At 44.6% G+C, this 22,169-nt stretch overlaps 1 protein-coding gene across 1 annotated transcript; it reads right to left on the reverse strand.

The window, feature by feature from the left end:
* Positions 1–213: 213 nt before the first annotated feature.
* On the reverse strand, positions 214–14,388 carry PRELID2 (PRELI domain containing 2). The gene is made up of 5 exons (XM_009579903.1): positions 14,334–14,388; positions 12,167–12,240; positions 10,492–10,652; positions 5,738–5,843; positions 214–258 (listed from the first exon to the last, which is right to left on the reverse strand). Exons 1-5 carry the CDS (start codon positions 14,377–14,379, stop codon positions 214–216), a joined length of 432 nt encoding a protein of 143 aa, XP_009578198.1. The 5' UTR covers positions 14,380–14,388.
* Positions 14,389–22,169: the final 7,781 nt, after the last annotated feature.

The following is a 22,169-nucleotide window of genomic DNA, read 5'->3' on the forward strand; positions in this document are numbered from 1 at the left end:
CAGAAACTCTGCAATAGTATTAAGCCTAATACAGTACATCATTAGTTTTCTTGAAAATTCCACAGAAGTTGCATGCTATTTATAATGTACAAAAATCCACATTTATTTGTAGAACTACAAGGAGCACAATGTGCAGTAGGTATCACAAACTCTGAACAATTTTTCTTAACTGTAGATGGATGTTGCACTTACAACTGCTCATTAAGATCACGATCACCCACACTGCTCCTGAAGAAGTGTCTCCATTATTTTAATACCCTGGGAAAAAAGCACAAATAAATGCCAGTTTTACACACAACTTAAGTATTTCATACATTAAAAAGGGTACCCAAAAACATCCCAGTAAAGCCTTAAAAAAAAAAAATTGCATTTTATGCACCCGCACTAACTCAGTGTGGTTCTCCCCACTGCCTGGGAGGCACAAGAAGCGCTGCGGCACAGGCTGCTCAGGGGGAACCTGCCTGCAAGCGCTTCCAAGTCAAGGCTGCACGAAACTAGGGCACTTGATCAGGTCACACATTTGACTCCAGTTCTGCCACCCCTTTGCTTGGACCAAGCCACTTCTCATCCCTGCACCTTGGTATATCCCTCTTTAAAAAGGAAATACCATCATTCATATTCTTTGCAAGCAATTGGGTGTGCGAGGATGAAAGCTCCCCAGAAAGCCAGTACGATTATTTCTATAATGAAGGAAAGCAATACTGAAATTAAGTAAAAAATGCCATCAGAGGACCATGAAGGTGAATATTTCTTCCTGCAGGACTGAAGGAAGGAGGAAGTACCAAACAATGAACGGTTATTAAAGCAAAATGTAGGTTGAATCTAGAGGATCTGTTTGTTTGCGGGGGCTCACTGCAGACGAGCCCGAGGCACTCACCAACCAGCGATAGCGGCGCGGGTGCGAACCACTGAACTACTTACAGCAGGGCAGCCATCTGAAAAATGGGGGGAAGCTTTCAATCAAGTGCTCTTCCCACATCAGGGCTACAGACTGCTTCACAGCTAGATGCTTCTCTATTTTGAAATGAATTTAAGTTCAAGGCTCAGTACAAAGTGAGAGAGGAGAAGCTTCATATTTGGTGAAAAGCAAAAAACACTCACTTTAGATAAGAAAATCCACAACATCCCTCTTCCCCTCACTTTTTGGCTCTGTGTACTGAAATTGTAGTAATTTGCCAACCCTACCTCTGATGTTTGGTCAGATCTTGTGGACTGAAGCAAGCTTGGAGCTTAGCTATAACCTGTGTGGGGCTAAGGCTTACTCTAGTATGCTCTCTGTTTGTCAAGATAAAAGAAAAAGGATTTCTCAGTTTGAGTCACCATGAGAGGAGGAAAAAAAAGACAATTAACTTTAACAAATAGGTCAAGAGAATTTCTTTTCACATCTCTCTGGAAAAACTGGACAAGATATTTTATATCTATGAAAAACAGTTCAACTTTCATGCCTATTCTTTAAGAAGGCAATAAGCTGACTACCTTAGTCTATCAGTCTAAATTGGACATGCCACTGTTTACAGAATGAAGCACTAATTGACATAAGTGAAGACTCAGAGGTTTGCCTAGGGAATTTAAAAATGTTACTTATTGAATCAATTATGTTCACAGCATGACAACTGCTTTTTCTTTTATTTCTCCTCGTAGCACTGTGGACTTTTAGGCAAAATGGTGTTGAGGAAGAAAAGGGGAATGAGAGGGGACTCCATTAAATGAATAAAATATGAAAGGGCAGGTACAAGTCATTATACACTATCTTTTCAGCAAGGAACAACTAAATCAAAGCCTAATCAATATATTCCTTTCAACTAAAGTTCAAACACTTAAATCTCAGCCCCAGGAGATCAGGCTTAAAGGAGCTAAATTTACACTGCTTAGAGTGCAGTGATGCACTTGAAATGCAGAACAAACATTGCCTGCCCATTAAACTCTGCACCTCTACAGCTGCAGCTTAAAAGCTTCTCTGGCGGACAAGCCATGGAATAGTTTTATTTTTCAAAGGTGGAGGTACTCTGCTACTGTAAGAAGCTACCCTGCCGTAAGTGTCTACATGCTCCTACCCTTATCGGTGCAATACCCCAAAGCACTCAAAGGGATGGGAGCCCAGCTGATTCCCAGTTCAGGAACGGCTATGGGTGACTCCTCCGGCGAGTGCCACTTTGTCACCACAGCCAGTACACTGAAACCACAGAACGCACACTGATCCAGCAGCGGGGGGACAGGGTAACAAGGAAATGTGAAATGGCAGTCTAAGGAATTTCCAGCACCACAGACTTGTTGAGCAGCCTACGCTTATATCTGGAATATCTGCCAGGAGCCAGACTGGACTCCCGGCTGATAGGGACAGAGAGAATATGTCACGTCTTTAACATCCTCCACATCCTTACCGAACACTCTAAGTTTTAAGTAAGAGGTTAGGTGATATACAGGAAAAGTATAAATGGCCTGTCTGAAGGTGATGAAGGCAATGCATATCACAGTGCATACCTCATTTCCACTGCCAGTACAAAAGCAAGTTAGCATTTTAACAGACTAGCAGAAAATTTTATGCTGTCTCTGAAAAGAGCATCTAATACCTTCCATTTTTTTGAAACCATGACAAAACATTTCTCAGTTAAATATTTGCTATTTGAGGTCAGCTCCATCATTTAACAAACACTCCATCACAGCCTTTAATTTCCATCTCCTTATATATTCAAGTCAAGCAAAAGGAATCTAAGAAAGAAACCAAGAAGTGAAAATGACAGAAATGTTGCAACACTTAAGAGGCAACGGATAAAACATCTACCAACATAACAAAAGTTTCTTGCTACAAATGCTCCTTTATTGCGTGGCCTTAAAACCACTCGTAACTTTGTCATCTGTACTGCTTCACACTGGCAGGGATCATCATAACTCAGACACATACAAACTAATTAGGCCACTTTTTAAACAAATTTTAAAAACTCACAGACACAAAGGCTGACTTTAGGGGCCACCACTACCCCTCCTGGGCTGGAAACTTCTCCCAGACTTTGGCTGCAGACTACGGAGCACTCTCTCCCCTCTCCGGAGGAAGCCAGGCTCTCACCAATAGACCCAGAACAGGGTGTGCTGGTAGCTGGGTTTTACTGGCATATCTGCTCAGACTTTTGAATTATTCAGGGGGAAAGTTTTATTGGCAATAATGTGGGTGCATATCATTCATTAATACCTTTTCTGAACAGGTAAGGCAAAAAAAATCATAAATGCTGTAATTTCCACCCAAATGCACTGACTTCTACAAACAAAAGCAGGGCAGGAGAACTTTATCTCCTACATTTTTGTTCAGAGTTGGAATAAAATAAGAGAAATGTGACAAATATGAGGAGCCATAAAATGTCACTGTCGTTCTGTTAGTCATTAAAAAACCCCCTACCCACAGAATAGGCTCATATCTCAGTTACAAAAATAATTATCAAAAAGATCAGTGCCTTTGGTGTCCATGAATAGTTTAATGAATAGTAACTTTTCTCTCTCCTTCTGTAAAATAAAGATATTTAATATTGATTGTGTGAATACATGAGCTTTATTGCAGTCATGCACAAAATTTAATATACATACAGTATTTTCTCCTGCTCTTCATGTAGCTCATCCCCTACTCCATTTCCTCTGCCCCCACATTGCTGCCTCCCACTGTTTCCTTACTCCCTTATCTCATCTGAGCCTCTCCAAACGGATGGAGAAGTGCACTGCTGTCAGGACCGAGGAGATAAAGCAGGAATCATGGTTTGGCTTTGAAAGTAACATCCTTACGTATTCCAACCAATTATACCAGGTGCAAGAAAAGCAATGCCTTTTGGTCAGGCCATTAGGAAGGATGCAGATCAGGTACTGGAAGATACGAAGTAAATGGAAGCTTGAAGAACATTTATCAAGCATTGTCATTCATGCAACATATATTTTAAAACTTTAAAGATCATCTTTGTATTGCCGTTTATTACATTTGGGTAAAATGTGCCTCAAAACTACTCTACGGCCAAGCCACAAAAGGAACCCTATCTAACAGCTTAGAAGAAATGAAATGCATATACAGCTGCTGCCTTAGGGAGACGGAAAAAAACAGGCAAGACTGTACATTTATACCACATCTGATGCGCTTGTATTTTTCTGAAAATTTTCTGAAAAATCACAGATCTGCAGACATAGCCAAAATTGCTAAAGGATTTCTAATGCAGCATTGTAGAGATATTGTGAACTAGTTTCTTTTATCCGCTAGCTCTGCGCTGTCATAAGCCGGCGAGACGTGTTTCACTGCTCACAGTCATTGCTTACACTAGCATAGCTGTCTACTTATGTCTTTTTTTTCTTTTAAAGCCACAACAAAAAGATCTTATAGTTACCAAGAATAAGCAAATGAATAAATGGCCACGCCATTTGAAATACATTTCCGTCTACAGCTTTTGGGGCACAGATTCCAAAATCAGCTTCTGCAGCACGAACGAGAGGTTGGGGCTGTCGGCCCCTGCGCCACCAGAGAGGAGAGTGTCCAAAGGGACAGGCTCCACGCTCCAACACCCACTGAGAAAAAACAGGACACTGCTAAGGCCACTTAAAAACAAAAACAAACCAAAACAAACCAAAAAAACCCAAAACAAAAAAAACCTTCAACAGTATTAACCACTTGGTCCCCATGAATAATTAAAGAATAGCGTAAGGCATGATCTGAACTGTGGACATCTAAGTTCATCTGAAAAACAAATTTCTCCATTAGATAACTAAAAAGTGATAAATAGTGGTAAATATAGGTTCATTATAGTCTTGCAGTACGTAAGATTCATGGGCTAGCCAGGAAAATGCCATGTTTATGCTTTCATTCATCTGAAATAAGATACAAACTGGAGGGGGGAAAAAAGAAAAAAAAAAGAAAAAAAAAAAGAAAAAACCCCTCTTACTTTCTCATTAAAAAAGTTTAATTAAATATTCCCTCCTTCTCCTTCTTGCTCCTTTTTCAGCAGGTATAAATTTTAAACAGTTTGTACAGCACAACCCGAACCTCCAAATCTCTTCAAGGCACAAACTTCCAGAGAGCAAGACTTCCACGAAACTTCATTTCCCAACGAATGCTTTAGGAGACATTGCTGTTAAACCTAGTTTATCGATATGACGTGACTCCCAGAACGAAAGGCCTTTGAACACTAACTCCCTTGGGATGCTCTGCTGGATAGCTGGATAGCTTTTATCCTCTTTCATAATTCTTACTGAAAGACAGAACTATTGAAGTATACAGAACTGCTACAGGGAGATTGACTGTGGCTATTGTAAATACATCAAGCTGCCAAAAAAATCTAACATTACTGGAGAAAAATGCGTGACATGATACAAATTCATGTTGACTACTTTTGACTATTTCAGTTTAAAGGTGCTATAGAATCGCAAATTATTATTACAGTATTAGCTGGTACAATGAGGCATTAGGAAGAAGAACTGTTTCAATGCCTGGGGGAAATCAGGAATACGAATGAATTACAGAAACTGATACAGTCATACATGCCATGTTTTAAAATGTATTTGAAATAAAACTATTACCATAATAAAACTAAATCCATTTTCGTTCTGCTTATTCTCTGTAGACAAAAGAAAAGGTCAAATATTTTTTCAACAATTAAAAGATATAAAGAATCCAGACTTAAAACACCAATTTAATTTTGAGCCCAGATGATCTGTGCTTTGAAAAAATTTAGAATATAATTCGGGGAAGAAATTCAAGCAATAAATTACTTACCTTCTTCACACCTTGTTTTAAAAACGATTGAGCAAAAGCTTCCAACACACAGTTGAGCAGACCTGCCCCCGTAACCGATATTCTGCCTTTTTGTGTGAAGTCTGTCCTAAGAAACAGGAACATAACATCCTTTTATTCTTCTGTCTACTTGGTAAACATTAAGTGTAAACTCTACGTTAGAAAGTTAGTGTTTGATACCCGAGTAAGGGATTAATCTCTTACATTCACATATTTTGTATGACAATCTCAAAGGCAAACATAATGAGATGCAGGAACATCAGCGTAACGAGAGGTGTGTAACGACCATCTCACGCGGTCAGCGCTGCTGAAGGTCCAGCTGGACTCTGCTTCAGGAAAGACATGTGCTTACTGGAGAAGCCAAAGAGCAGCAACAGAGAGGTCTGGAGAAGACACAACAGCCATCTCCAGAATCATGAAAGCCAACTGCAGACACAGTGAAATACACTTGTACGATTTTATAGAGTCCTCAGGACATCATCCCACCCAAGCTAGACAGAGGCAGTGGTAACAGTGAGGAGAAGACCCCCACTCCTATCCTCGCAGTATGCACGTGAACCCAGCACCACCGATTTATTATTTCTGTCAATGCAATTCGGTAAGAAGACAAACAAGTGGAGTTCAAGTGAAGGAGCTGGAGAACATGAGAAGTTCCCCTCAACCACAGGATGGATGTCAGCAGTAAAAATCCACAATTGAACACAGCTGCAGTGGGATTTATTTACTCATTTTGCAGTTTCACCATTGTAGAGAACAGAAGAGGGAGGCTCAAAGAAAATATTGATCTCTGATTGATTTCCGTAGCACGCAGCTGGCAATGCCGCATCATTACAACACAGTCACAGGGAGAAGTCTATTAATGAGATCCAACTACTAAATTATTGACTACTTAAGTACAGCAAATTTGGTCTAATTGTTTTCATGATGGGAGTTTAATTAAAGTGTCTTTAGTATAAAAAGTCTAGCAATATTCTTGTTCAGATAGTGTCAGGGAGAGTTTCCAAAGCCTTCATGGCTTTCAAAACTAAATTAAAAGTTACATCTAGTGCAAGGCTCTTCAAAAGAGGGAGATTTTTTAATTCCTATCTCCAGCTGACAAGCACTGCTCATGCATCACATGCATCCCTCCACATCAGGGAGACATCTTCTCACCCTGCGCCCACCGTGCTGTGAGAGACTTCAGCTCCCTCGGGCTGTATGAAATGAGGGAAACTGCTGAGTAATAAAAGGAATCTGACGGCAATTGAGGGATACAAAATGAAAAAGCAAAGATATGCTCCTGGTGGGGAGGGGGGAAAGCAGTCAAACCAAAACACAGAGGGATGGCAAACGACACCAGAGACAAAACTCAAGCTATACAGGGACTCTCCATTGCGGAAAGACAGGTATAACCTGGCCAGACACATGGAAATTTGCCAGTGCACAACTTCAACATAAATCCAGGCAGTTATAGGGGAGTTTTGGCACTGACTTTCCCCTTCAGTTTGGCACTGTGCGCAGACAACTCTTCCCAGAGCCCTCCCCATCAACACGGATGCTGCCTAGCTCAGCTGGGTGGAAAGCAAGCTCAAACATAAAGTACGTAACATTTGCTTTTAGGGTAAGCGCAAGTGAATTACTCTAGAAATTGTCCCTAACCCAAACATGTACGCATGCAAGTGGAGGGGAGCAGCTGACAGGATTCAGACAGGTTTGATATACCAGCAGTGAAAGCTGCGAGCCCCGGAGCCCTCCAGAGCTGCATCCCGCGGCACTGCCAGCAAGCCCCGGGCAGCGCCAGCAAACGCCCGGGCAGCACTGACACGCTCGGGTCTGGACCTGCCCTGCCTGCGGCTCTGCCTGTAGCCAGGCCTTGCCCGCAGGGACTAACTGGCTTTCTTTGGAATTTAGTCATCAAGATGAGATGCTTGTCTATAACAGCAATTAAATCATGGAAACCGAGTAAAAAGTGTCGTGAAGGAGTTCAGCCAAGAGGATAACACAGGTGCTTTCTGGCCTCTGAATATACAGATATGCCTCATCATGGCTTTTTCAATGGTTTATAAGTGGTTTATGGTAATGTTTGTTTGCTACTAGATCTTTTCAGACATTTATATGCTCTGCTTGGAAGCACCCACAATAATTCACTTTGCAAGAATATGCAGCAGTTGGCATCACATTTATTTAGGACAAAATAACCACCTGACATTAAGAGGAAGAACTACGCTGTGGTTAAATTGACTGTTTGGGACTAAGCAACCAACACTTCAATTGCCCCAGTTCCATTAGGGACATCAGGAAGGTCGCAGTCTCCCTTCCCTGACTTGCGGTTCTCTAGCTGAAAATAATAAAGGATGTAACTGTCAACCTCAAACTGGGTAAACTAATCCACGTCCTATGGATGAGGTTCTGCTAAACGTCTAAGCCACTGGTCCCTGCAGGGACTGGATTCGTGGTTTGATTTTCTACAGCGTATTGGCGTACAACGTAGCTGGGCTGAAGTCAGCACAGACAGTTACAACTTCATCGGACAGGGGTAGAAACATTCTGGATTCCCATCAGAACCATCCCACCACGTGTGCCTGGAAGCAGGCTGCAGCTCTCCAAAGCAGCAGCTCTGTCGCTAACCCCACTGGCAAGCGATCTCCATGCAGAGGCACAGAGCAGGGCTGCGGGTGCCACGGCTGTAACGCACCCCAGGGAACGCCTGCAGGGCAGCCTGCAGCCACCACCCCGACACCTCCCGAGCCACCAGCTCCCTGCTGGGTTGGGAGCAGGCAGTGCCCGCGCGGAGTCCACCACACACCCGGGAGGTGCAGGGAGAGGCGACGGCAGTCTACCTGCTCAGGTGGCTGATCGAGATGCAAGCCAGCAAAGCGGTGCTCTGCTTTCGTTTATCAGTATCCTTAACAATGTCATGTTAAAGCTGATTAAACAAACAGCCAGCCCGCTACAACACGCGCACGGCGCCTGACTGAGGTGCAGAATTTTCTCATTCTCTTCACGCTTTTAGTGCCCTGAAGAGTTGCTATTGAAATCTGCCCAGCAGTGCTTAGTAGGGGAGAAAGACAAGTTTCTGTCTGTACTCAGGTTACCATCACTCTCATAACATTTTTCTCTCTTTAAGGGCATAATGTACAATTTTCCCACTAATCAGGATCACTTGAATCTCCTCATTGTGTGTTTTCTTATTTCCCTCCAGTGCAATAGTATGCTGTTAACGTTATGCCCTTTGCATAATTCCTTCATCTATTCAAATGTAAATGTCACCATACGTATACCACATGCAGCTGAAATTTCACACCTGTTTTGCCAGACAGCATTTGTTAGATCCTATTACCTCCATAAGACTCCTGAAGAGGTGACAGTGGTGTGCACAGGCACACCCAGGTATCCTTGAAGCTACCTGGCCAGGGCAGCACAGCTGAGATCCGCAGGCTCCTGCAGCTACATATTGCAGCTGCTGACCTGCATCGGTGCCCACGGTACCTCCAGAGGCACCGTCGCCCCGGCAGGCATTGACAGCCTGTGTAAGTGAACCTGCTGAGGCTGCAATCACACTCTGGCAGCCCACCTACGCCTCTGCCTTCCCAACTGCCACTGTATGCTTTAAGGTAAAAGTGAGTGGTGGTAACACCAAGCTCGAACAACTCCCCTGCACAAGCCTGCAGGAGCAGAAGCAGCACGCTGAGGACAGTGTCTTTCCTAAACTGGAACTGAAAAGCCTTGAAAACAGGGCGTGAGTGAGGGACCAGTTGCAGTAGTTAAGAGTTTCTGCACCAACAGGACCAACGTCTACAGTTGCACTGGAACTCTGATGTGGAGGAAGCCTCAGTAAGGACAGGTTCCCAGCAAACTTCTGAAACAAAACAGTTTAAAAAGCCAGAGGAACGTGTCCTCAAACAGTAATGTCCCAGCATAGAGATTTCAAAAACACCTGAGCCACAAAGAATTTAATTTCATCTGAAGTTGGTGGGTTTTTTCTTAAACATGCTTAGAGCTTTCTGAAGTCACATGGACCTTGCTGGACCTTGCCACGCTTCCCAAGGAACATCACAAGGCAAAAGTAATGACTAATTACAAGAGACACCAGAACAACTTAAGAATTAATGGGGCTGACATCAGCCGGAAATAAATCTTTTTTTAAAAACAGTCAGATGTATCACATACCTGCTCATTTCAATGCTACAGAAATTAGAAATTCCATTCTGATCCTGCCGTAAACATGCATAAAGACATTTCTAGGCTCCACTCTGCACAAACACAAGTCCCACGGCAGCTTACATCTTTGGGGCACACCAGGCCAGACACCGGAGAAAGAAAATTGTTTGGGAACAAGTATGCTCCATGCCAATGGCTGGCAAGCAGGAGGGAGCTGATAATTTTTAAACTGCTGTCCAAGCATCTGTTGGTAGACAGGAGAGCAAAACGAACACTCCGGCTATGACTGCTGTGCGGGAACAGCGGGGCAGCCTTCTATGACTGCAGAGCAGCACACAGAAAATTAATTTCCAGCAATTATTGTGCTCTGGCCAGAGAACCTAACCTCGTATCCGAACAAGCCAGAGGAAAGCTACAGGACATCTACAGTTGCTGCTTCAAATGCATTCAAGACATACCAAAGAAATTATTATTCAGACTCTTCTCATTCCAAGCATTCAAAGGGCAACAGAAAATCCCTTTTCAGGGCCATGGGCCTGCAGTAGCAGCCCTGAGCCAGCACAGGGGCATTGCTACACCCAGAGGCCAGCACTCACCAGTTTGGATTCTCCAAGCTCTCTCTGAAGACAGACTCCTCACTCAGGGATGCATACTGTGTCCACGTAAGACAATGAGTTTTCATAGCCATGTTTCTTTTCTGCATATTAAGCCAAGATTCCTCTTCCAAGTAGATGTTGGGCACTTTTAAGACACTGACCTGGGAAATAGAAGAATCATAGCTCTAAGTATTACTAGCCTCAGAGGGTAAGACTGAGGATTCAGGAGGAGGGCACATCAGCTGTGTTTAGCCCTGATGAGAACGATCAACTTCCTCAGCAGCTACTAAAGGCCATGCAAACACTCCAAGATTCAGGGAAGCTGCTCGGTCCACAGCCGGATTTCCAAGACCACCACAGGCCAACTTACCTGCATCACTTCATGCTTTCTCTCTTGCTGCTGACGGCTAATTTACGAAGGATAACAGAAGCCACTTCCAAACAGTTACATGCAAGGCAGCCAAACCCGCCAGCTAAACCATGAGAGCAGGAGAAAGGCTTGCACCTCTGAGGCTCCTGCTGCCAGGCGCAGCGGCTGACACCCTGCTCCAGCTCCTCTCTCCCAGGAGGCCTCCTCCTCCTCCGAGAGCCCACTTGTCAACCTGAGTGACCTCGATCTAGCAAGCGTGGGCCAAAGAAGGGATGAAAATCTCACCATTGGTTTATTTACATTCTGCATGTATAGGGCAATGATATGTTCTCCTTGGCAGGTGAGGCTTGGAAGAGACAAACACATGTTTAGAGGCAAAAACATACAGAGTCGTCAGCACCAAGAAAAGAGTACATGCATACTTTTAAGCATGCAGGCTGTGAAATAGTACAGTTATTTAACCTGTAAATATGTAAAAAACCCCTTATGAATGTAAATGTACTTTTCTGTATACAGACTATCTGCTGCAAGATACTCTGCAAAAAAACAAATAATAAATTAAGGCTAATTCTTCTCCCATAACAACCTGTGAAGAAAGGACTGTCACTAAAAGAGACACAAGAGAGACACACTAAGGGATTGCACAACCCAGGTCCTTATATTTTCTGCAGCCTTTAAGGAATCACATTTTACCCTCTTTGTAGGGACCCTATGATGCATATTTAACTTGCAACATGCTATAGGTATATTAAGTATTATTTTAATTCCCTCTGGATTCACTTACAGAATGGTTTTGTGAGAGATTACAACCCAATGTGTTCAGGAGCCATGGATCAGACATCCAAAGTACATAAGCTCAGCTTAGAAATAATTACCCAGTGTTTATTACCAGCTGCCACCTTCTTGCTGAGTTCCACAAGACTGGGCTTTTACAAAAATACCATCTACCACACAAAAATTGTAAGCACTGACAGCAATAGGATTATTATATTGGGGTGGGGGGAATGACTGTACTTTCACTGTGGCCCAGGTAACATTTTAAAACAGCTTTATTTTTTCCAGGTACAAAAGTTAAAAGCCCATCACTGCCTGTAAAGCAACCACCACCACCAGTTACATGTTTTGTCCATTCAAGTTAAATATAAAATGAGTTCCTAGAGAATTTTTTTCTCTTAACTTCTCTCTAAAAGTAACTTTTCTAATTTAAAAAAAAATCATTAGGAAATGTGATCCTTTTAAACAAGATAAACCACAGTGAAGCATTAAGGTTTTATAACTTGACTAAATTTTTCTAAAAGTAGTTACCTTTCTTAAAATTTCAGGAATTACATTCTGGCACGTTGCAATTCTCCTCCGGTAAATAATCCCCGTAGACAAATCTGACAATAAAAGAAAATCAGAAGTGAAGAGTTACAGCAGCAAATATTAACCACTTTTTTAATAAAAACAAAGCAGCCAGAAGACTTCACAGCACAGCAAATACGCAAGGAGAAATGCTGGCAAACTAACAGAGCATTGCGGGAGGGTGGTTTTGGTTCGTTGTGGTTTGTTTTTTTTTTTAAGTATAACCCAGTATTTCCGCTGCTTTGCCAGACAGAAGGCTGTAAATAAGACTGCTACAGGCATTTTGTGCTCTGCCTCAGGAGGAGGGCATCTGCATCCATCACTGTGATCCAGAACCCCCTTATCCAGTGTGTGGTACAAACATTTTACTCGCATTTACAGTGGTGCTCCTGGGTAGCAAAGCACTGCAGGCAGTGCCGGTGCCAGTGCCAGGCTGCGTGGGTGCACGCAGGACTCCCTCCTGCAGCCCACGCAGGGTCTGGCAGGACCCACTGGAGAACCCTGCTCCTGGTGGCATCGGGTGGATGATTACTAGGGTGAGGGAAAAGCTCAGGCGACTGAACTACGAGACCAACACACGGACCTAAGTTTTAGTTTATTTCTGTGCCCACCCCAATTTATATTCTCAGGCTCATTCTCTGGGCAAATACACTCTGTGCGAGATTTACAGAACAGTCCTGTCTCATCACACATTTATTTTTGTAATGAGTTGGACGCAGTGACAAGGACAAAACTATCTATTAGGAAACAAATTACAGTTATTTAGTATCTCCAAAAAATGGTTGGCTTTTAGAATCATTTTGCCTTTTAATATTTAATGACCCAGATCAAGAACAGAATGCTACCAAACGAGAAGCCAGCTGGCAGATAGCCCAGGTTAAAGACTTCTCCAGGATAAAAGAGTACCTTCTCGAACAGTTGCATTTGGTGGGATCTGTGCAATGAAAACTTCATAGGGTTTGGTTTCCAGAACTCTAACAAACATATCACATTAATAATATGGAGCATCTATCTCCATGCAACATAGAGCAGAAAAGCATTCTGCGGGAAGAGTGGTTTACTGCATTTGAAGAAAATGGCAATGGCAGCACTAATGCTCAGCTTTCTTGAATCTCAGGGCAACCTCACTAACCTCGCTTAAAAAGAGAGCATAAGCCTGGAATTAAGAACCACCATTAAACCTGAGCTGCAAGACAGAAGACATCTCCAAATGTATGATAAAGAGCATCCACAAGCATTTGGGAACAAAACTCTAAAGTCGACAAGTTCTTATCTCAAATCAGTATTTGATCACAGTTCCCATATTAGGAAGAAAGGTGGTTATTTCCACGCAAAGTCCTATGGTACTTGTTTCCCAGGTGGTGGCGTAACTGTTTAATGCATCCTCTGCACAGGCATGTTACCTTAAGTGCCTCATTGCAAACACTTCCTGCAAGCTCAGCAACTGGAAAACAAAAATCCACGTGTATCAGCAGACCTGATCTGACAACTGCACTCTGACCCAAGCAGATTTATTTTCCCATCAATATGACTCGGAAATGGTAACATCTGATTTTCAGTATTTCAGGACTTCTGACTGATAAAGCGGAAGACTGAGGATCTGTGGTCGCTTTCTGACTATCAACATCCTACAAGGCCACTGCGCAAGTCTCTGATTCCTGGAACTACCTCCTCATGTGGGAAGTGAAACACCAAGTGATCCCCCCGAAGGCAGGGATCATGAAAGTCATGTAGTGCGATGCCTGTGGAGTGCCTGAGGCTCGATCCACACAGCTCACTGTGCTTCCTTCCAGGGGCCTTACGTCTGATCTGTAGAGCGCTGCAAATGGAAATCATCACAGAAACGCCAAGGAACCGTACAACAAAAGAACACACTACAGAGAAACCAGGTCTAACGTGTGTAACAGCCTTGGAATAAGCTGAAAATTCAAATACTTAATGCAGTTAAACACACACTTTGGGGGAGGCGGTAATATTTTCTTGGTCTTGTTTACACAATGACCAGCACGCAGGAATCCCAGGCAACTCTGCAGTGCCCAGCTTCTATTGAAATACAACTATTACATAATTAATTTTAAAGGTTATGAAAAATTTTAATTAGCTCTGTAAGAAAAGTCAGGCAGCTTACCTGTTTTCTCTTCCACTGTTTCTACAGCCGTGACGTGTTTCTCCATGGGACTGGGATACTGAGATTAAAATGCATAGGGTAAAGATTACCACTTCTCACATGGGTAAAAGAAAATTACTAGCTGTCACTTGTCAAGTCAGCAGCAGTTTCACAGCTTCTCTCAACAGGTACGAGCTGCCTGATATTAACAATCTGCAGTCTCCATTCAAGTTAGCGGAAAGGAAGAATTTAGTAAGATTAGCTTAGTAAGTAAGATTAGAAAATAAACAGAAAACCCACAATACTGCTATGAGAAAAATCGCTTGAAGGGGAGATGCTAGCTTTTCCTGCAGCATACAGACATCTTCCACACATCCTTCATACCACAGAAACGAAGATGCGAGCTCTTGACCCACATCACGTTTTTCAAATGAGGGCTAAGCAGAGCTTTCAGCAGCATGGCAGCTCCATGGGCCAAAGCCCCCGGCACTGCACTCCGCAGAGAACAACAGCGTCCCGAGTTTCTGCAGCAACCAAGCTCCTTGTCACTGCTGCTAAGCACGTTCAGCCACACAACCTATTTCCTCAAAGAGCTGGAAAGGTACAGTGCAACGTCACCTGAATGCAGACTCTGGTACGTAACATTTCACTGTCCTGCAAAAGCTGCTAGAAGAGTGTGACAGCAGGACGTCACTTCAGATTGCAGTGCGGGTCCACCCTGGCAAGAGGGCACGCTCTTCTGCTCAGGGGCTGGCGTGCAGCAAGGACAAAGGATTGCTACCGCCTGTTCCTGCCCAAGGTAACCTCATTTACCTTAGGCTGTACAGACGAGTCGTTTCAAGGCTGGAAGAAAGAGATTCTAGCTCCAAGACCTCCACTGCACAGGAATTATGCCAAAATTGTACAGGCTGCCTGTAGGGCAAGAAATGTATGCAGAAGAACAGGACTTCTAAGGATGCACAGTCTATTTTGGAACTTACAAAACTCCTCTGGCTAGAAGTGAGACAGAGAAGGCTACAAGGACCTTACTCTCCATTGCAAAAAGCAATCAACGTTCATGTGAATAATGAACTCTAAAATTTAAAGTGCAAGATAATTTATTGAACTCAAATAATACCCAAAAGTTATTGTAACCTCCACGCTAATACAAATGCCAGACTGAAGAACTACTGACCACCAGATAAAGATTAACATTAAACAAAATACAAACTTTAGGAAAGGTGAGGAAATTGCATTTTAAAGCTAACTCACTTTAAGTAATGCAATTATGATGTGCAATAATGGGTGCTCCAAAATTCTGATATAAATCTTGGGTTCTAAGCTAAAAAGGTCGACAACTCCAGAACAGGCTGTTCTATAATCCAGCACTACTATTTTTTCTTGCTGCAGAATAAAAGTTGATTTAAAAAGTGCAAGGTTTTCAAGTCCTATTCTATACAGAAATTGGAGGCTTCTCCACAACATGCTGCTTTGAAATGGCAGTAGTGGCATAATTACATTATCGATGTAACTTACACTCTGTAAGGCCCAATCGTGTGAAACAAAGAGCCATTTACATAAATCTTTCACTAAATAGCAGGCTCTATTACCCCAGTATTTAAACAGAAATAGACTCAATTTCCAACACAGCACAGTAAAAGAAAGAACATTACAAGTCTACAAGAGATGTAATGGCTAGGAGAGTCTAACAGCCACAAAAACAGTGTTTCCAGCCAGTCAGTCTCCCTGCAAGGTTTCCACTCCCCGGGGAAGCCAAAGCTAACAGCAGCAGAGAACAAAGAGATCTCAGCCTGACTGTTATTTCAGCCCTGCAGTAACTCAACCCCCGAACCCTCCTCCCCAGCACCAGAGGCACAGGAGTCCCATCCCCGTCTGAAGGGCTCCCACTAGCCCAAGGACTTCAGCCCTGCCCTGGGTCTCCTTGCCCAGGAGCACAAACACAAACTGCCCTGCGTCACCTCTCCTGCTCAGCAAGGGCACCGGGCATCCCTTCCAGAAGTCACACATGACACTGGCTCCAGCATCCTCATCCCCAACTCCTTGTGTCAGGCCACACAACAGAGCAAGGACTTCCAAAATTTGGAATTGCCTGAAGAGAGGCAGCTACTACTGTCCTGCCAATCTGTGGTTGTGCCCAAATGTCACAGCTCCCACCACGCCCCGTTCACTGAGAACACAACTGCTGGCCACGCCGCAAAGGGCACCCCCACACCAGGAGAGGACTCAGAGTGCTGAGACAGGGATGGGCTGCCGACCTGCTCTCGCCATACGTCCCTGGGAGCTCCCAAGGCACAACTACTGTCCTCTCGGCCTGCACCTGCAAACCAGCACCGGAGAGGGTGCTGGGGCTGGCCAGGAGCACAAGGTTGCAAGCTGAGAGGATGGGCAGCAACTGCTGGGCAGGATCCGGCTGGGGCATCGAAGGGCAGCTTTCCTGCCTGCTGTTAGGGCAGGAGGACAGGCAGGCCAAAGACGCTAAATCTCAGAGCTGCGGGGCAGAAGCGACATCCCCCAAGCACCCAAGGCCGCTCCCGCAGTGCCGGCGGCACCTGGCGAGGAGGGAATGCCATCTTGTGGTCCAGCCTGCAAACGCATGGCACCTGCCTCTGCGCGGGCAGCGGGGCGGGCAGCGGAGCGGGCACAGCCGGGGTGCTCTGCCTGTCCCCCGGCTGAGGCAGAGCAGAGCACGGGCACCGCTCCTCAGCCACAGCCCCTAACCTGGCGTGTGCCAAGCTGCCGAAGGGTCCCACCAGGAGGGGACCCCCTCGTTATTCTGGAAATGCCTGAGCAGAGGAGACCCCCGAGGCCTGTCCACTTACTTGACGCAGGAGCAAATCTCATCCCTCTCCCTCCTTAGGTACAATCTTCACACCGTGCCTTCGTTAAACCCTTCCCAGACTGCAGCCGACAGGTTTCCTACATCTCAGACTGCACCTGGGGAAGTACAACTCTGAACACTGTAACTCAAAATGCTATACTTTTATGAAAAAGAAACAATTATCCAGATGAAGTGTGCACACTTTTTTTAAAAAATGAAATAGCTCCAATGAGTTCCTGTAGTAAATTTCGTTCCAGATTGATTTTCTTATTTTAAAGACATTTCTTCTCCATCACACAACAAGGACTCCAAAGAAATCGGCGACAGCAGAAGCCACGAAGCTGACTTTGCCTTTAAGCTATCCATAGCTTCGAAATTACTTTTTTCTACCCTGGCTGCTGGTCATGAGTGTTTCCCGAAGACGTCAGAGCCTGTTTTACAGATGCGGAGCTGCAAGTGCACCAGCAAACAGCAATTGGGAAGCACTGAGACTCACATACCCAGAAACCCCTCGGCACCCCAGCACGGGGAGCACCCGAGCGGTTATGGGGTTACCTCTCATTTCACGCCTACTGGAATTGAAGCACTCCATTCTCCTCTTGCAAAAACCTGACAATTAAAATTAGGTAAAGAATTCCTGTGCTCTCACTCGGTCTTCCTGCAAATGTATTGATTGTTTTCTACATAAAACAACAAGCAGAATTGATCGCATTAGTCATTATTCTGAATCCAGGGAATTAAGACCCCACATACCTTTCCTAACTGGAATGTGTAAGATCATTTATCAAAAGCAGCAGTTTCTAACCACAGCTATGTTTCTTAGAAGTTATTTGAGGGAAATAGCAGGCCTCTAAAAGTGGCACTGTGTTTAGCAGCAGAGAGAAATCACTGCAGGTTACACATAATGATTTGTATAAAAATGAAACATTTCAAAGCAATGAAGGGCTGGTTTTACATGCAAGATCAAAAGGAGCCCACATAAATCAAAATGACAGCTTCAAAGACTTGCAAAAAATAATAATATTTAAATTCATAAATATTCTGATTCTTTCTTTTTTAACTGCAAGGAAAGGAAGCAGTGACACCACAAAATCAGCTAAACCTTTCCAGATTCCTCCACTTTGTTATTGGTTTGGAAAGGTGGTGGTTGTGAATAAATGTAAATTAAAAAAAAAAAAAAGCCTAGCAAACCCACTGCACAGATTACTTGCTGTGATGACGATCAATAAATACAAAAGCCTTTCACATACAGATACACTTATTTCAAATACAAATCAATTTGTCATATTTGAACTAAATGTTTGATTTACAGTTCACGGGCCCACTTTAAAACAACACCAGCACTAACCTAAAGGCCACCCCAGCAGAAACTGCTGTCCGTTCTAGCAGGCTCAGGCCCCTGGGCACGGCGCAAGACTCCCCTCGGCTCCGCACCCCACAAAACAAGCATGGCTTTCCTACAGCCTCAGTAACGCAGCGGCTCTGGTGGGGATCGGCCACGTGAGCCCAGCACATCAGACGGGTACGACAGAACTTAATGCCCCTACTTCCAGCAGGATTCTTCCTCGTCTACATCGCAGCTGTCCGAAAGGTGTACTTGATGGAAAGCAAGCGGCCCTTGCAGACCACCATCCATCCAACCCACCCAACCCATCCCTCAAGATTGTGCTCTGCCAGCGCCTTCCTCCCACACCGACCATGGAGGGGCCATTTTCTCTAGAAACGCATGGCAAAGTCAGAGTATTTTCTAGCATATTTCTGAACCAACATAGAAGAATATATACCCCAATATCTGATGGAGCAGGCTGTCCATCTGATTACCACCTATTTCTTACTTATTCTACGTAACGAAAGCAGAGGACTCATCTCTGTGGTAAAAGCACATTTCTAGAGAAGCTGGGTGTAATTCTGCTGCAGAGTGCAGCAATGTTTTAAACGTAACCTGAGATGCACAAGAGGGAGGGAATCCAAGAGAAAAAAAAAAAAAAAAAGCCTACACTGATGCTTTCCACAGTCCAAGTGACTTCTGTGCTCCATCCTCAGAGATCATAAATTACAGCCGATAATAAGGCAAAAAACCCCAGTCGGGGCAATACGTGGGATTTCTGTGGGCCAGGAGATGTCTTGGCGCAAACATGCCCTTGAAGAACCCCGACTGCTTTGGCTTTGGTCTCCTCTGAGAGCACGTCTGGTTGCACCTTCCCACCCTATTTTGCAACATAACAACATTCAAAGGTTCAACTTGCAGAGTCGCAACAGAAGGAGCAAGAGCAGGAACCCCGAAGTCAACTTTAACTATGGCATTTATGAGTAACTGGCAATTATTTTTTCAATCATATCAAATTCCTGGTTAAAAGCATGTGAAGCACTTTGCTGCCACATACAAATGAGGATCATTTTAACCTTTCTGCTCTCCGCTTCTGGCTGTCATAATTAGACTCACTATTCACCTCCAACTTCCCTTCTCAAGTCATATGGAAGTATACTACGTAATACAATTTCCATTTGCACTTCCACTCTGGTTCAAATCTTTCACAATGAAAAGCACTAACTCTGCTTTCCCTCTCACCTCTAACTGCCAAACACTCAAGAAAATCAGCAAAAGGCAACCCTGCCTTCTCTTTTTCAAATTTGTTCAGAGTTTTCAAATGAGTATTTCAGAGCACATCCATTGGTTAGCCATAGTGTGGCAGTCTAAACTTCATGGTTAGCAAATCCGACTGCCCAAGCTTGCCAGAAACATAGCTCAGGATTTCTGCAGCAGGGCGAGAGAAAAAAATGTTTGCTTGTTTGCCTTTTTTTTTTTTTACAGAAAACCATAAATGCATCTTTGCACAGTCCTATTCTAGGGCAAAAAAAGAACAGCTGTAGACGGTTAACAGAAATAGAAGAGAAACAGAAAGACTCCAGACTAAGCATCTTTGCCTGCATTTACTGTTCAGAGTTCTGCCACTTCGACTGAGGATATTTTGGGTTTTTCCTTTGTAAAAGAATTTCACATACATGACAGTTTGGTTTTCAGTACAGGGCATGACACCACTACAGGGATCCAATTCCATTTTGTACTGAGCCATCAAACACCAGAAAAAAAATAGGCAGTCAATTAAAACAAAAACACGCCACCGCATCTTTTAGAGATTCATGTATCTCATCAGTCATTTCCTCATGAGATGGACGAAGACGATCGAAGACGAGAAGCTGACCCCACCACGATCACGTGCAGAAGCCTGGTGACAGCAAGCCCAACGTCGGAAAAATTTGTTATTTCTTGGTAGAAGTGCAACATATCATCTTCCACTCCTACCCTAACCCATAAAACCAATCCAGTTTTTAAGGATCTGACAATCTTTAATAAAAGGTTACTTAGCAAGAGGCATTCTCTGCCTCCCAGCGCCTGAGATGGCAGCAGCAGGAGCAAGCCTGCACACCGCAGGTCAGGTCGTCATGCCACCGCTGATGAATTAAGAGTCCTTGGGTCTGCCTCGGCTGTAAGCAAGCGTGCGGGGCTCTGCTCTAGGCATCCGCACCACAACAGAACACCAGGCAGGTTCAGCCACAGGACACAACCCCGCATGTTCAGCCCAGTTCTGCTGTGCATCAGTCGCACAGCCGCCCAGGGGCCAGAGCTGGCTGTGTGTCTCACAAGCGGGGACACTCCAGGTTCCTCTTGGCACTGCCTTTGTCAAAGCCAGACCTCTGCTAACAGGAGATGGAGAACTGGCAGCTGGCTGAGACAAAAAAATCCTTCCTTGTGTTTTAAGTTGGTTGCATCAAGGATGAATTTAGCCCAAAGTCAACATTTGTTTAAACATCTTGTCCTGCTGAGAACATTCACAACCCATGAGGTTTTGTGCCAAGGAAATGCCCTGCGCTATACAGCTGCTCACTTCTATTGTTAATGTTTAAACACATGGGCCAAAACAAATATCATGGAGCTCTGTTCTTCACCTTGGTGTTCACAAAAACCAGTCACAGCTAGAGGACAAAAGCCTGGCATCAGCTTGTAATAAAGATTAGAATTCATCCCTATTTCTGTGCTACTGTTCAAAGAAAAACACCGACAAAAAGGACAGTTTTGATGCACAGCTTGGAACTTCGGTCTGAGAGACAACAGTGCTCAGAAGGAAAATTTAGCAGGATGCTGTTTTGCTAGGAGCAGATGCAACACAGAAACGCTGTTTACCTGCCATTAACACAGCCTTCTGCCACTGCAAAACATTTTCATTTTAAAACCTATTTAAAAGTCTAATGATTGTTGCACTACTAGGCCAAAAGCCATACTGCACCAAGCAGTGATGTAGGGGTTAGCATTCTGCAAGGACAGAAAACCAGAATTCATTTCTACTGATCTGATCTTTCTTTCAAACAGAGCCCAGCCACTACGGCAGAGCCCCTGGAAGGGCAGGTGCTGCCATCCCAGCTGTGCACACCCCTTGTGCCATGGGGCAGCCATGCCATAACCCCGCCGAGTCCATCACGGCTCACAGACCGGCACACAACACCTGTGGAGCAGAGCCTGTGGCAGCAGGCAGGGTTTGGTGGCTTTGTTTACTGCATCAAAGTCCCTCTCGTGTGTTTCGACCACACCACGCTCTGCAAGCAGCGCTTAGGTTGTTTCTGGTCAAGAAGAATCGCCGCTTTCCGCCATAACCACGGCATTGCCCGCCCTGTCCTCTGCACCGGGGCCAGCACCGTCCCTGCTGGAAGTCACCGCAGGCCAGGCTGCCGGACGCACCCCGGGCATCCCGGTGTGCCAGGCAGCGCGAGGGAGACCACTCTGCTCCGGAGACTCGTACGCAACTGACACCTTGGGCACAGAAACGCAAGTTTTCATGTAAGCACGAAAAAAGCTCTAATAAAGAGGAAAACCAAGCTTCCAGCTGCAGGAAGGGCCCGCACGCCCACATGGGACCCGCACAGCAAGGGCACGGCGAGCCCCGCTCCTCCCGCACACCCTGCTTGTGCCAGGCTGCCACCGCGGCGGCGGGACAAAGGCAGCAAGGCGGGTTTCTGCTCCCTGGCCCCCGCCCCGGCGCCTT

This window comes from Fulmarus glacialis, unplaced genomic scaffold, assembly GCF_000690835.1.
Source record: "Fulmarus glacialis isolate BGI_N327 unplaced genomic scaffold, ASM69083v1 scaffold32916, whole genome shotgun sequence".
Lineage (NCBI taxonomy): Eukaryota > Metazoa > Chordata > Aves > Procellariiformes > Procellariidae > Fulmarus > Fulmarus glacialis.